This window comes from Aulonocara sp. 'chitande type north' Nkhata Bay, linkage group LG14 (assembly GCF_057382095.1).
Source record: "Aulonocara sp. 'chitande type north' Nkhata Bay isolate Kocher_YH1m ecotype deep benthic linkage group LG14, A_spYH_male_GT1.1, whole genome shotgun sequence".
NCBI classification, from domain to species: Eukaryota; Metazoa; Chordata; class Actinopteri; order Cichliformes; family Cichlidae; genus Aulonocara; species Aulonocara sp. 'chitande type north' Nkhata Bay.
This window is the reverse complement of record NC_141357.1, coordinates 12,967,132-12,983,287: the sequence shown is the minus strand read 5'-3', so window position 1 is coordinate 12,983,287 and position 16,156 is coordinate 12,967,132. Positions and strand designations below refer to the sequence as shown.

Below are 16,156 nucleotides of genomic sequence, written 5' to 3'. Positions count from 1 at the left end.
AGAGTCTTTGGCCTCAAGCCTTCCTGTTCAAAGGCGGCACGTGTATGCCTCGGGACATCGACATGAACACCACCAACACCTCAGTGATAATAGCTCAAAGAAGGCTCTTTTTGCTGAAGGGTAGATATCAAATCAAAGGTATCAGTGGGGGCATAAGCAGCCTGCTAGCATCCCTTCATTCATCTGTACCTAATTAAACAAGCAGCCATGTTTCTCTTTGCTAACAGTTTATCCGCTTACTAGAATCAGAACCTATTTTTGTCTTTGTCACAAAGAGATTTTGACACATTTCCATTGCACTGCCCGCTGCTTTATTCAAGTTTAGCCTTCACTAAGGTGTAATGAGAACTGAAGGTTTTAGTAACAGCAACTTCAGCATCCATCTATTCAACACCTTTTAAGAATATGAGAAGAATCTCTCTTCCAATGAAAGAAAGAAAAACTATTTAATCAGCCTTAAAATTTGTCTTTATTCGTAATTAGAGTGAGGCAAAGAAGCTGGACATAAAACAGAAAAAGTTTTAAAAGTAACCATGGACTCCTTTAATGGGAAATTCGACTTTCAACATTGTGGCATCAGCGTGACCTGAGATCTTTACATAACGACTGGTTGGTAAAGCAAAGATTAAAGCCTTGCATCTTGTTCTGCTGATCCTTGTGCCTGGTCTGAACCTGCATTTAAGTGGTACGTGGTGTAATATCCAGTTAGAAATTCGCTGATATTACCCACCAAGAAATCTTATTTATTCAAGCAATTAGAATCGGCAGTCAGCTAACACTAAAGTAGGTTTTTCTGACCATTTCAGTCCCAGTTATGATCCTCAGTCAGGGCAGTTCATAGAGACTGATGTGATGCACAGGAATGTTAGTTCGCAGTCTTGTATGATTCAGAATCATCAGCTTTGCCATGTGGAAAATCTTCTAAACAAACAACGATTCACTGACAACCACATTCTTTACAAAATAAAGAGGATAAGCAAACTTACTGATGCACAGTATACAGCATATATAAATAGAAATGTATTCTTTATGCTTGCTGTCTTCCCGCTGACTAACAAGCCAGGGATATCAAAGAGACCAAAGGCTGGTGATGAGCTCTGAGCTCCGCTTAATTGGATGTAGCTCAGGCTGTATCTGTAGCAGCAGAGTGAATGGTCCTGGGAGACAAGAGCTGACCGCCACACACCCACACACAGACTCCCTTCTCTTCCAATTAAAAAGAGCTTCAGGACTTGGTTTTGTTTACTTTCGCAGAGTCCTGTCAGGAGAACGATCTTTTCATTGAAGAGTTGGCACATGCAGCTGGAAAAGAAAATAAACCGTCTGTCATTAGAACATTAATTTTGCTTCCTGCTCGAAACTTTTTGAAAGAATTGCTGGTGACTCTCGCTGCATTTATGTTTTAAAGTCTAATAAACGTCTTCAGCCTGCTTCTGGATCTTAGAAAAATGTAGAATCCCCCCCCAAAAAGGAGACACAAATTATACTGTAAGTAATTTTAAATAGTTCATAAGTACAGTTTAAGTGGTGCTTAAATTCAGGTACTTTATGGGAAAAGAGGCACAAATTATACTGTGAGTAATTTTTGTAGCTCCTAAGTAAATTGGCTAAGCGACTAAGTGTGTATGTAAATTTTAAATAGTGTGTAATGTCAGGTATTTTACGGAAAGGAGATACAAATAATATTGTAAGTAATGTTAAGTGGTGTGTCATTCCTGTATTGGAGGGAACATTTCCAGGTCCTGTAAATGCTTTCTACTTTCAGCAGCGTGGGTTTTATTATGTAGTGGGTTAACCTCGCCTTTTTACATTATTATTATGTGTTGGTGCTGCACAATTCAGTTGTCTTCTTATACCGTCTATAAAAATGTGATAGGGATGGTTCTCCCTTTCCTACCAACCACAAACACTGCAGGGCGCCAAGTCCAACACTGTTCAACCATCAACCGGAGCTTTCAAAAAGACTGTGAGGAAAAATTACATTAGGGTGAATGACGAAAGACTTATTCCAGTAGAATAATTTGTAGAACAAAACAGAATGAACAACAAATCGTTCTTATTAGCTTTGAATACTTTTATTTATACTAGTAAAGTACTGTTTGTACAGTTTAGTTACTTCTTTGGACTTCATTTGATTTTTGTTTTCTTATGTTCTCTCTAGAGGTAATATCTGAAAATAATCTGTTTGCGCATTAGAAAAGCTTCTGATTCTACATATATTTAGCCGATATTTTTCCTTCTATGAATATGGAAATGTATTTATTTTGCCTGCAACCCCACTGTGTGGATCAGAATCATCTTTATTTGGCCAAGTTTGTGCACAAAAACAAGGAATGTGACCACAATTCACTATACAAACAACTATACAAACTATAAATGCAAAACAGAATAGTATAACTGCATATGTACATATGACCTGAATGATATAACAGCGGGTTATTTCACATCGTTCGTCGGAGTAACAGCTGATTATTGCATTTTTATTGCACTGACAGTAACAAGATGAGTTGTCAAGTTCGGAAACTTTGCCTTTACTTACCTGTCTTCCTCTTCCCCACTGTGCAGGTGTCAGCTCTGCTCCACGTGTCTGTTCCTTTATGACACACGGAGCAGAGCAGCAGAGAAGTGCTTTATTTGACATTAGTAAAATTGTTACTTATTATGTTCATACGCTGGTTTTTGAACATTTAGTAAAGGTTTTTGACCTGATGACAGACACAGACTCAGCTGTAGCCAGCATGACGTCACCTACTGACATGAGAAGGCTCGAGATGAGCATTTCCAGCCTTGTCATCTTTGTGAGTAGAGAAACTGCGGGCTCATTGGTCGATCGGAAGTCATGAGCCAATAAGTATAGCTCCTTTCTGAAATATACAACCTGGATCATGTATTTAAATTGAACCAAAATGAGTGACTGAGCCCATAAACCGACAACAATATGATCTGTAGTGACAGTAGGGAGCAGGTGGAAGACAGCCTGGAGAGGTGGAGGTATGCTCTGGAGAGAGTAGTAGAAACTAGATAGAATACAGACAGGAGGCAGAGCTGAAGGTGTTAAGATTTTCACTGGGACTGACCAGGATGGACAAGATTAGAAGGTACATGGATGTAGTGAGCCAGCATAAGGAATAGGTGCAGCTTAGGGTCTCACTCATGTTTCGAGTCTTGCATGCTAAGCTAAGCTAACCTTCCACTGGTTCGATCTGCCCACGAAGCCACAGATGTTAGAAAAGGGTGCAAGAAGCCTGAAGATTTCAACTATGCTTATGTAACAGCACAACAGAGAAAGCATGAGTGGGTAATGAGAGAGAATAATGATTGGCAAATCTTCCAGCTGAGATCTAAAAAGATCATCATCAAAAGACTTGAAACGCCGCTAGTTCTTCGCAGCGCTGACATGCTCATATGAGCTTGTTAAGCTGGGGCAGACCTGCCTGCTGTAGAGGCTAATAACTCATGTGCCATATATCACCTCTCTGAATAGCAGCAAATAAAAATGAATTCTGTGTTTATAATGCCAGGGCTGTAGTTTAGTCTGCAAATTCTGCTATGATCCACTGCTTTAATATGCAGTAGCTGACTGGCTTAGTAACCCATGCAGCAAGCACTCCGTGAATTTGCTTCATGACGGATGGCTGTTTGGTGCTGTAACAGCCCTACTGTGTTGTAGAGCAAGCTAGCAAATCCGTCAGGGTGCACAACAGGCCCTTCAGTAATGAATAAGTGAGCGGCTGAGCAGCTAATAACTCGCAGAAAGGCCAGTGGCAGTAAATTCCATCAGGACAGCTTACAGGCCGCTATCCAGGAAAAAAAAAAAGGTACAGGCAAATATTAAACCCAGAGAGAAACACTTAGAGGGTTTATTTTCCCCATGTTGCCCACTGCTGTGGTTTGCATTAGTCTGCTTTGATTAGAGCAGTATACACACTGCCAGGGAGGTAAGTAACAAAGCAGGATTAGCCGCAGAACTTAAAATATGTCGCAAAATATCCCAAGGCACAACAAAGACTTAAAAGTAAGCACACTGTGCAAGTTTTGTTTCACAGATTCAGCTTTGTGAGCAGCGTCACAGGCTGGAGGTAGAATTTAGACTAAAAGAGGAGGAAAGTGTGGACTTTTCATAGCTTTCTGTCACTGTTTCTCCTTTCTTCATTCTCATTTCTTAAGCTAGGAGTAGGCGGATCGATCCAAATATCGATAGGATCGATACCAATGCTGCTACAGATATCAGATCGATACTAGCGTGACGGGATCGATATTTTGCTGTGTTTCACTCGCCTAAGTTCAGTGCGTTGCACCCGTTCATCAGAAAGTAGACAAACACCGCTCCTCTCATGCAGGCACACTTTGCTCCGCCCCCTCCTCCATGCCCTGCTGTGCACAGCAGCAACGTGTTGCAGTGAATGAGGAAGTATAGCATTGTGTAGAAGTTCTTTACAGCTGTATATTAAAACACTGGAAACAGTTCTGCGTGTACTGTGGGAACACCATCGACTTGTGCTACTGGTCATGAAAATATGTTCAGATTTGGCAGATTGATGATCATTCATCATCTCATAAATCATGACACACCGCTGTTCCCTACTTAAGCTGCCTTTAAAAGTTAAAAGCATCAGTCTCTGCATTGGTGTTGGCAATATTGGCCCTGTATGCTCGGTATTGGGTCGATACCAAAATTTGCAGTATGGCACAGCACTACCGTAGGCCACTACGTCTTCCCACCATATGACTTGTCCTCCTCCTGCTTTGCCCTGTCTCTTTTCTTCAGTCTCTCCTCCCCCTCTCTCACTCGACCATCTGCGTTTTGATGCATGCACAGAACGTGAGATGCAAACCAGCTTTGTGCTCAGCCAGTCAGGTCATTTACTAAATCTCAATTGACTGCTGCTCCAGTTTCCATGGAGAAGAAACAAGCAACAGGGGAGCACAAAAATCAATGATTCCCCACTGGGCCCGGCTCGGGTCTTGTGCCGGGCCTGAGCTGTGGCGCATAAGAGGATGTTGTTGTCCTGCACAACAAAACACTGTGCAGAGTGCTTGGGCAGTTGTGCGTTCTCCTCTTTGCATTAAATTGTCACCCCTCAGCTCGGGTGGTGTGATGACACCGGCGTCTGTGGTTCGTGTGGGCCAGAGTAACAGTTAAGCAGGCTGCAGAGGTAAAAATAAAAAATGCTTTCTATTCTGAGAGTTAAAACCAGGACAGCCAAGGAGACAGTGATCGTGTCCCTTGCTAAACACTCCACTAAATTATTTAGATCCTGCTAGCGCCTGTCTTCTATCGTACATACATGGATGCATATGCTTTGTAAGGAAGCACTCAGTATGCAAAGGTGCTAACTCTGGGGGGAGGATATGGCTGCCACCTGTTGGTGATTCTGCTGAGGTTCACCCAGTCACCTTGCTGTTTCCCCTCCGTGATGCTGCGGCAGACTCATTTATCCTCTCTGCCGCTGGCGGATGCTCTCTTTCACCCCAGCATGACTCAGAAGCCTGGCTGCCTATTGAGCCTAATGCTGCAGATGCTCAGCTACAGTTCGCTCATTTTAAGCTTCGAAATGAAGCTCGTTTAATCCAGCAGCAGACGCGATTTTTGCAAAAATCAGAAATGTGCCAAACTGAATAAAAGAACGAGGGCTTAGTCAGGAGTACAAAGGTGGAGCTGAAGTGTAGGTTAACGTCAAGGAAAAGGAAAATAGAGGAAAATTTCTGTCCTGTTCATTTAAATTCAATTCAGTTTTACTTTTACAGCCCCAAGCATAACACCAGTCACCACAAGACACTTTATATTGTAAGGTACAGAAACACTATGAGCAAGCATTTGGCGACAGTAGGAAGGAAAAACTCCCTTTAAACAGGAAGAAACCTTCAGCAGACCGAGCTCAGGCAGGAGCATCTGCTTCTGTTAAAGTCTGCTAGCGAACAGCTTGTCACTCATCAAAACTGTCTTCCAGTGGAGTAAAACAACTCTTTAAATATGCCATGTTAACAAAACCTTGCTCCTGACACTTTCTCCAGTGGGCTCTCAGTTTACCTTAATAAAAGCTCTGTGCTGGTTTAAAAGACAGACGTGAGCATCTTCAGGAATATGTGAAAAAAAACGGCACTTCTCTTATTCATCACCATCCAGATGTAGTTAATGAATTCGGTGTGGCTCTGCATCCCTGGTGTTAATAAATTCACCCATACTTGAGTTTACACCCCAGTGAACATGCTCACTAGTGTGCAGCAGATAAATTCAATGTTAACTGTAACTTTGCAGTTCACATAAATAACATCAAAATAATGTTTTATAACATATAATAAACTACTTATATACGCTTCATATATGGTACAGATAAAAATACACACATTTATAGTTTTCGCTTGCATCGCACTGCTGCCGCTCTTCCCTCCTGTTGCCACAGCAACGCAGCACTCGTCTCCATGTCTCTGTGATAGCACATGCTTTGATTAAATCACCGTCGGCAAACAGCGGGGAGCACTACAACGCAGTGTACCCTCAGCCTAATCTAGTGTAAAGGCGCACGTAGAAATAACACGGACACATGATGCAGGTTTGTCACTGACGTCATCTTTGGTGAAGCCTCGATTATGATCCTAAAATAGCAGTGAAAGTTCCCACAACTGAAAACAATTATGGGTCTCTGTGATAATAACACAAGTGTGCACTAAACCAAACTAAACTACATTTTCCCACCGTGATTTTACAGAAAGTGACACAGCTGGTGTCAGTTTTCTCCACATGACCAACAAAATTGCCAAACTTGCACCGGCTACTCCTTGACCTCCACTTCCTGCTCACTAAGTATGTGAAATCTTCTCCAGCAAAAGCATCGCTTACGGGGACTGCTCACAGTCCATCGTGTGACAACACAGGTAGCAAAAGGTTAAAAAATTAAATACCTCACAGTTGCGTCCAGTGAAGCCCTGGTTACACGTACACGCGTACTCCCAGATGTCCTCTGGCCTGCCTGCCGAGGGGAGGAGGGCCAAGCAGAATCCCCCGTTGAGGCAGGGTCTGCCTTCGCAGGGGTCCGGACGAGGTGTCGCCTGGGTCGGGGTGGGCTCGGCCGGTGCCGGGGTGTCCGGGGCCAGCTGGAACGGAGAGGGGACGGCCCCGATGCTGCTGCTGTTGCTGCCGCTGGTCAGGAGCAGGACGGTGAGAAGCAGGGGGGACGTGAAGCTCCCTGCGTTCTTTGTGGGACGGCAACAAGGAACTGCCGGCACACTGAACACACTCATCCTCATCTTGATCCTCTTAGTCTGGTTTTCTTTTCTTTTCTTTGTTTAGAGGGGGGGGGGGGGGTGCGGGGGAAAAGGTTGTGTGTTTCTTTTGCGCCTTTGCTCAGAGCTGCTGCTCCTGTTGACCGGGCTCAGCAGCAACTGAGAGGTATATGAGAAATGTGTGTGTGGTGTGTGTGAAAGGAGGAGAGAGCGAGAGAGGGGCGGAGGAGGAGGCAGGCTGGTTGGATGCTGAGGCTCAGCTGTGCGCGGGTAGAATGACTGAGAGGAGACTGGCTGATGGAGAGAAGGTAGGGATGCGAGAGGAGAAGGGGAGGGCTCTCTGCTTCTTTCTGCCTCCGAGTCACAGTGACGATGATTGCTGACGACACTCTCTCTCTCACACACACACACAAACACACACACCATCCTCCGCTACCCCCTCCTCATCATCATCACCAACTTCATGCACACTCCCTCTCCTGGCTTGCCTTCACTGTGCAGAAAAACAGTGAAGAGGAGCACTGCACCTTCCTCATTTAGAGTCTCATCATCCATATCCTCTTCTTGGAGTTTGGCCTCCAAGGAGGCAGGGAGGAGGGAAAGCAGAGAAGGAGGGGTTGGTGAGAAAACTCATCAGCTTTGCCAAAAGATTGGCTGCTTTCGAGTGATAACATTACCATAAGGGAGATAATGCACTCTGGGCTTGAATACTGCAAAATCATGCTGATCGAGTTTGGCTGGTATGCTCCGAAAACTTAATCCATAAAGTTCTGTAACAAAAAAGTGTGCATAGATAAAACTGAAAGTAAGGGTTATTTAGGCCTCCCAAATCACAACAGCACAGACATGTTTAGAGCTGTTTTAAAATGAGTTCAAATCCCTTGCTTTTTAGCTTTAAGAGCATCAGTGAACTGTGCCAAGAAATGTGTTTAAAATGTTGCCATCAGTTCTCTTTTGGGGTAGATTTTACTTTGAGCAGACATGGTTTTTAATATGATGCAGTTCTTTGTTGTTCAAAATCCTGCAGTAGGTGATTACAGTTGATCATGTTCATGTAGCGGTCGATGTCAAAGCCAATATATTGATTACAGGAAGTATGACAACCTGACAGCTGTGGACATAACGAAAAGACAGACATAGACTGTAAATAAAAAACGGACAGCACCTCAATGACATCACAGTCCAGCTGTTTCCATCTCTTTGAAGACAGAGATCAGCAGGTCTCACCGAGACCATTCGTTTCACTTTAAATTAAATTATAAATCGCAGAATCTGAAGCACCTGCTTTAAAAATAAGACTTCAAACGTAAACTCGAAAAAAGGAAAAGTTTACTGAGGTCATAAATCACGTGGAAGCGAGGCGGTCTTCAATTCAGTGTCCCGAATACCTCTCAATTCGCTCAGGTCCAGTCAAGGTTTACAGGACATGGGGAGCTGCAGTTTCTTATGAGGCCAAAATAAGAGACTGCAGTCTTCAGAGACAATAGCTGACTGCGACCACAAGATGGCAATAATCTACAGGATGGACGCTGCGTGCTTAGAGTTAGTGTGCTGTTAGAAGATGAACGTTTGCCCCAGTCCAGAGGTCGAGAGTGCTCAAGGTTATCATCAAGGATGTCTCTGTATAATATTGCATTCATCTTTCCCTCGACCCAGTCTAGTCTCTCGGTTTCTCTGCCATCACCATGCCACACTGTAGGGATGGTAATGGTCAGGTGATGATTGGTGCCTGGTTTCCTCCAGACCTGACGCTTGGCATTCACGCTAAAGAGTTGTTGTTTCTAATGGTCTGAGAGTCCTTCAGGTACCTTTTGGTAAACTCCCTGCAGGCTGCCATGTGGCGGCTTCTGTTTGAAGAGTCCTGGTGGTTACAGAAACTTTAATTTATGGATGATGTTGCCACCGTGCTTATCGGCACCTTCAGTGGTGCAAAAACTTTTCTGTACTCTTCCCCAGATCTGTGCCTCGGCACAATCCTGTCTCTGAGGTTTACACACAATTCATTGGTGCTCTTATGGGGATGCTCCAGAGATCCATTTTGAGTGTCGTGACAAAGGCTGTGAATCCTTATGTACATGTTATATATTTTTATAAATTTGCAAGAATGTTAAGCAAACGTCTTTCTACTGTGTTATTACGGGCTCAAGTGTCAAAGTTTGAAGTGAAAAACAAGTTTCATCTATTTTGGAGTAACATGACAGAATATGGAACAAATGAAGCATTGATGCACTGTACATCCAAAACTTTAGTATGAGGAACAAGAGATCGATACCTGCCTTTATCATGTACTCAAACTCTAGACCTTACCAGTGGTGGGCAACTCCAGGCCTCGAGGGCCGGTGTCCCTGCAGGTTTTAGATGTGTCCTTGAACCAACACAGCTGATCTAAATGGCTAAATTAGCTCATCAACATGCCCTGAAGTTCTCCAGAGGCCTGGTAACGAACTAATCATGTGATTCAGGTGTGTTGACCCAAGGTGAGATCTAAACACCTGAAGGACACCGGCCCTTGGGGCCTGGAATTGCCCACCCCTGCAACTATACTGGCAACTCAAGTAAGGCTTTGAAAGAGACAAATATCCTAAGTGTCAGGGTTACCTTTGAATTTGAGCAGATCTTTTATTTATTACAAATATAATTTTTTTTTAGTCATCAAAACTAATAACATGGAAAGTGTAATTCAGGAGAAATATTAAAGCACACATCCGTTTCCTATGCCGTGAAATCAAAAGTTGTAACAGTCCTTGACCTTGTCCATAATGTAAGATTGATGCCGTCAGTCATTTAAAACAGCTGCAGGTTGTTGCAGCATGCTCAATGTGATCAATACAAAACCTTTCTGCTGTCTATGTCATCCTGGCCTCAACCTTCCCCATTTCCATAATGAATGTCCACTGGTGCCACTTGGTGCATTGTGAGGTGAAAATGTTCACCTCACAATGCACCAAGTGGCTCTGAACACTGGCATTACTGCAGGCACAGCTCGTGAAGAGAGGTTGACGTTTAAACATCAGTCCACGGAGATGTTTGTCAGATGAAACCAACATGTTTTGTTTTTACATTTTTAATCAATGAAACCATTTTCTACAAACAGACGTCCAAAATGGAAAATGGCTTTGTGTTCCAAACACATCTTATGCGACGTTAAATCTAAAGCTAAGCTCTTTTGTTGTCAAACCATGCCCAACAGGCGACCTGTAAATGGTTACCGTCTCCACAGCAAATCATTTCCACCAGGAAACCGTGGAGTCCTGTGATCCAGAATGACAGGTGTTGAAAAACATTGAGCTTTGGGGGAACCTCTGAAAACTGTTCAAGAACTATGAAATAACCCAGCTGGTTCCAACATGCCAAAGCAATGGCAAAGAGCATTAGTCAAACAGTAATATGAGTCAAACAGTTACTTTATTTATGTTCAGGTAAAAACATGAACCTGATGCAGTAAATTATTGCAGATCTTAGAAACCAGCACATGAACGTTGGGGCCAGGAGAGCATACAGTGGCGCCCTCCCCTGGCAACAGACTGCAGGTGCACACCACAGTTTGTTCCAAGCCAGCAGTGCAAAGAAAAAAAACCAACAAAAAAAAAAACCCAAAAAAACACTACAGCAAGAAATAAAGACAATATAGAAAAAAAAAAAAAAAAAGAAAAAAAAAAAAAAAGAGGTAAAGCAGACATTCCCACTTCAAACGGGGTGTGAAACTGCATATATATTTTATTCCAGAAAATGAACTTGAAATGCTAATCTGGCTATGAAACGATAAAAATGAGACCAGCCAAACTTTGTGCCCAGCTACATTATGTGTTGAGGGTTGCTCAGAGCTTGGTCTACCAAGATAACCCTACGCGTCCGGTAGGATCCAACAGAAAGACGCCAACTCTATTAAAATAAGAGCAAAAAAAATTTACCTGGTCAACACATTAGTTACAACTCTTCATTTGAGCTGAAGCTCTCGGAAATGAGGCCAGAACACAATCTCAGAAGGAGCAGAGGGAGAGAGAGCGAGGGGGAGAAAAAAAAAAAAAAAAAAAAGAAAAAAGATAATATGAGCTCATCACTACCCGCATTCAACCAACTGCAACTTTCATTTCCACAACTTGAAGCAAAGACACACTGGGGGGAGGGGGAAGCCGAACCAAATCAAAATAAAAAATTATAATAACAATGCAACACACGAACTGGGGGCGAATATAATACAGAACAGAACGCGAACAGTCGAACTGAGGGGGAGACGTGAAAACAAAGAGCTATTCTATCAAATGTGTAGAATGAGCAAAGTCTGCAAATTTGTCTGTACAAATGATCTTTGGAGCTAAAGTAAACCTAGCTTGCTCAATGGAACCCGCCCTCCCCGCTCCCCTTCCTCCCCCGTCACCCAGTGATGCTGTCCACCACTCTGGAGAGGAGACATCCCTTTTTTTTTTGTCTTTTTTGTCTTGTTTAAATATCACATAGCAATTTAAAATGTCACCCAGATGTTTTCATCTTTTTTAACATTACTCAACTACTGATATAAGATTTTACTCTCTTTATATTTTAAGTTCTGCGTCATGGAACACCCTTCCATTTTTCTTTTTTTTCCCCTCCTTTTTTTGAGAGACGGGGGCAGCAAATATATATTTAGAGTCTTAATTTTTCTGCAAGCTGCTTTCTCTAACAAGAAGGCTGTACATGTAGCCTTAATGTGTGTGATTACAAAAAAACTAAGGAGGAAGTCATGATTTCATCGGCTGCTGTAGAAGGCATTTTAATGTTGAGATGTGGCGAGATCAGGAAAGGTGGAAAGACTGCTGGCCCTCGCGAGCTGCAATCAACAGTTTCTCTCGCATGATCTCTATGCTGGAGTAGTCAGGCAGCTTCAGGTAGTTGACGCAGGTCATGACTGAGGGGAGGAAGTCGTCTGGATTCTCCGTCGACTCAAACGTCTTCCTCACAATTGTCAGAGGTGGGTTCAGGCTCCGGAAACCTGCCGTGCAAGGGCAACAGCGGGTGAGCGCGGGGCAGACTTGCAGTACAAACACATCCGAGTTTATTTGATTAAGAGTCACATGTCAGGCTCATTAAATGGTGTGCGTGTGTGTATGATGCGCCTCACCTCCGACAGGCAGTCTTGGGCTTCCTGTGACAAACTGCAGAAAGAGTCTTTGCTGTTCGGCATCGAAGCTGCTCAACACCTCAAACAGGAATCGAACTGCACGGCTGCAAAAACGGGATGAAATGGTTGAGAAAAGTTACTGTGTTACTAAAATGATCAAAAATACTCCTCTGCTTTGCAATGATGGTAAAACTGGTGCAACTAGCTGACTGCACTGTGGGTTCTGTTTACTAGAAACGAGAGTCACGATATTTCCAGTAAGAGCCAGGAATGTGGAATTGATCATGCTTTGCCACCATCAGCCAAATTCTTCGCATAAATACTGAAGAACGCTGAGATTTACAACGATCTAAAACTTAAGAGCCACAGACTGTCTCACCTGTCATGTGTGTATCCGTGATCCGGTCGACAACACTCCATCAGCGTCTTGACATCCCACGTCTCCGATTTACTGCCACACAGCAACTGGTCAAGCTAAATGTTAAAGTGAGAACGGAATGAGAAAATCCAAACTATGAGCACAGGATTTACTTTACCAAAAGTGTAAACAACTCGTGTCTATATTTGACCCATTTTTGTCTACCCTGCATTCCTAAAAACACACCGAGTGCGGCTGTAAGCAATGCTGACACACTGCTGAAAACTGCTGAATTTCATCATTACAGATAGATTTAAAATGACTACCACGCAGTAAACAAAACAAAGTTTCTTACCTCCTCTGGGTAGAAATACTGCAGGTGATGTAACGGGAAGACCGACTCAAACCCTTCCCTAAAAGACTCAAATTGTCTGGACACTCCTTCATTTAGAGTCCAGTACACCACCAACTACAGGGACAAAGCAAAACATTAAGAACTGTGGGGACGGGGGGAGGATTGATAAAAGCGTGGGTTGTTAGAAAAACTCAAATACCCTGAGGTACTCCTCCAGGTTGTAGATTGTGACTGGGACGTCTTTGCCGCCCTTTTTCAGCTCAATATTTGGGAATCCTGGAAGGGTGAAGTCCAAACCCAGGTCCTCCACTGAGCAGCCATTCATGTTCAGGCTCTCGAGAGCCTGCTGTAGCGTCTCCCTCGTCTGATGGAAACAAACGAGGACAAACAGGTTAGCAGAGAAAAGTGAGGGAGAACTGCTCTGGGTATAAAGTATGATCTAAAGGTAAGAGACACCAAAATATGTACAAAGAAGGGGGAGCACTACCAACAGCAGTATCTCTAAGTAAGTTTAGAGGCATCGTTCCACAGAACAATACTCTGGGCTAATTTCATTAAACACAAGCTCTCTGCGCTCTACCTGTGATCGGTCTTGCTCCAGCCTCTTCTTTTGGCGGATAATATCCTCCAAGTGTTGGATTGACTTGGCAACACCGGGATCAATGTTCACCAGGTCGTGGGAGCTTATAGACATCTCATGCCGTAGCATCCACTTATAAAATGGCAGCCCCAAGGGCAGATCCAGCTAAAGACGAGGAGGAGGACAGGATCAGGTCAGAAAGTTTGTTTTAACATGTAAATGTTTACAGCCTCCGCATGCTAAACGGTGTGCAAGAGATGAAAATGGAGGCCGTTACCAGTCTGAAGTCCATTATGGCTTTAGCCATTAGCTTTCCTAAGAAACGGAACTTCATTTTGATTTTGGCTATGTGCGCTGGTTTGGTCGTCCTGCCGAAGGGAACAGCAAACAGTCCTCTGGAGCTGAACATGTACTTGGTTCCCTCTTGGTTTCCTGCAAAACAAGAAGGCGGTCACTGAAAGTTAATACAAGATACTGTAACATTAAATATGAATAAAAATGCATTTCTCGCTTCCAGTCATATCTTCTTGGGAAAACTGATCAATTAAAATCAGTGGCCCCTAAATAACGACATCCTTCAAAAACCAAACTTAAGCACTTTCATTAACGCCTGACTAATGAGATGAAGACTACCTCGATAATGAGTTTTGTATTAACAGACTCGCGTCATTTAACAACACTTTTCATCATTTCCCGCACGTCTGTTCACAGTTGCAGGATATAAGCTGGTACCTTTTGGATTGGCCAGAGTAACCTCTTCGCCTCTCCAAAGACCAAGATCGGCGCGCTGAAGCTCCTGAGACACCAGAGCGTAGAACTCCTGAGTGGGACCGAGACCTGTGCCCACCTGAAAAGGAGAGGGAAAACAAAGTCCAAACTTTCCTCCTATTTTCTTTCAGAGTTTGAGTATTCAGATACGAGAAACTTAAATACCTCATTCTCATACTGAATCTCGAGCATTGCCCTGGAGCTGCCGAGATCCTGCATCACAGACTCTGCCTGTTTTAGGAGCTCGTCGCGGTTTATCGTCCTCTGAAAACACAGCATAACAGAGGGAATCACGTGATCACATTTAGCAGGTCACACGACACAAGATGTGGATTCCAAGGTAGAAAAAGTACAGCACAATGCTTCGAAGTAACACACTGCACCTTTTTCCTGTCCAGACGTGGTGCAACTCTGCTGTCCTGAGAATCTGACTGGTTGATCTCCGGGTTTGTGTCCAACAAGCGCTGCATTGCTCTGTCACGGTCAAAGGCGGTTACATAGAATAACATCTGCCGAGTGTCAAAGGGGAAGAAGAAGGGGCTGCAGAGGAAAAGAGAGAGAAAAGTGTGTTACTACAGCCAGGCAACAACCCCAACAAATGTAATCTTGGCGTTGCAAAACAGATCACAGACTATTCTTGTGAAACTTACCAGGACTTCCCAAGCTCAATGAGCCACGTGGGGATGTTCCCAGTCATGATGACCAGAGGGTCTTGCAGCTGACGATTGGCTTTGGCTGTCAGTTTACTGTTAATGAACTCATTGGTAGAGATAATTTCCTTACACGCAGCGTTCTGTACAACAAAATAAAATATTAAAGTCAATGTTACTGGAATATTTTATGTCCCAACACAATGAACAATCCTAATTGTGTAAAGGCCTGTGAAAACATTTTCTTAAGGACGATATTTGGTGTTCAAAACTCTATCAGAAACAAACACACACTAAGTTCCTCACTGTCAGAATCCTGTCCAAAGGAGACTTACATCATACAGGTAGAACCAGTATCTACTGATGGAGTGCAGGACCCTCAGCAGCAGGATGACCTCTAAAGAAGGGTCATCAAAAGTTATGGTCTCTGGTGGCTCCGAAGTGAGGTATGTCTCTAAGGGATTGATGACGCTGGGACATACACCATCTGGGAGCAATGGGAATAGTTTTAATCAAAACATACACATTTAGATTCAGTAGAAACTGAACAATAAGACCACAGATCCGCTCACTTGCTTTTTGATTTCACAGTTAAACTTTGCAAAGGTGACATCAAATGTCAGATGTACAAGTGTGTGTGGCCTGCTTGACATTTCAATGTCAGTGACATCAAGTATTTCATAGCCAGCAGGTGAGGTTTTAATGTAAAACGAACAAAGCCTTACTCCTGAGATATCCAAAATTCTCACCATGCCACAGCTCATCCTGCTTCTTGGCGTTGCGGGGTGAGGTTTTGGTGGGAGCAGTCTGGGCTCGGCCTCTCTTGCCACCCACAGCATCTTTGCTTCCATCCTCGTCCTCCCTCACAGGCTTATACCTGTTTACAGGATAAAAGAGAAAATGGTCTCCATGCTTTAAGAAAAAAAAAAAAACAAACAAAAAAAAAAAAAACCATGTACAGTCCCAGTTTTACTTCTAAAAGGCCACAGAGAAGAATACGTCTTTGAAAAGCGGGGCATCCTGGTGTGTTGCAAGCCTCTGTAAAGGATCTTCACTGGTTTTAAGTGGCTGTTTCGTGCCTTTTCCCTGTCACTCTGACCTAGAGCAACTAAAGCAGTAAACT

General features: G+C 43.4%; 2 protein-coding genes across 7 annotated transcripts in view; both read right to left on the bottom strand.

The window, feature by feature from the left end:
* Positions 1-7,538, bottom strand: part of dner (delta/notch-like EGF repeat containing) — a 72,792-nt gene extending 65,254 nt beyond the window's left edge. Inside the window, exon 1 of the mRNA XM_086261035.1 lies at positions 6,904-7,538. Within this exon, the coding sequence (XP_086117161.1) occupies positions 6,904-7,248 (345 nt within the window). The 5' untranslated portion in view covers positions 7,249-7,538. The remainder of the gene's footprint in view (positions 1-6,903) is intronic.
* Positions 7,539-10,610: 3,072 nt separating this feature from the next.
* The window catches only part of trip12 (thyroid hormone receptor interactor 12), a 28,715-nt gene continuing 23,169 nt past the window's right edge, over positions 10,611-16,156 (bottom strand). For all 6 annotated transcript variants that reach the window (XM_086261027.1, XM_086261026.1, XM_086261025.1 and 3 more), the window contains 13 exons: positions 15,783-15,910; positions 15,369-15,520; positions 15,034-15,176; positions 14,767-14,923; positions 14,549-14,647; positions 14,348-14,462; positions 13,893-14,047; positions 13,616-13,780; positions 13,235-13,399; positions 13,036-13,149; positions 12,702-12,796; positions 12,323-12,426; positions 10,611-12,193 (listed from right to left, as the gene is read on the bottom strand). In XM_086261027.1, coding sequence (XP_086117153.1) covers positions 11,997-12,193; positions 12,323-12,426; positions 12,702-12,796; positions 13,036-13,149; positions 13,235-13,399; positions 13,616-13,780; positions 13,893-14,047; positions 14,348-14,462; positions 14,549-14,647; positions 14,767-14,923; positions 15,034-15,176; positions 15,369-15,520; positions 15,783-15,910 — 1,789 coding nt within the window. In that variant the 3' untranslated portion in view covers positions 10,611-11,996. The remainder of the gene's footprint in view (positions 12,194-12,322; positions 12,427-12,701; positions 12,797-13,035; positions 13,150-13,234; positions 13,400-13,615; positions 13,781-13,892; positions 14,048-14,347; positions 14,463-14,548; positions 14,648-14,766; positions 14,924-15,033; positions 15,177-15,368; positions 15,521-15,782; positions 15,911-16,156) is intronic.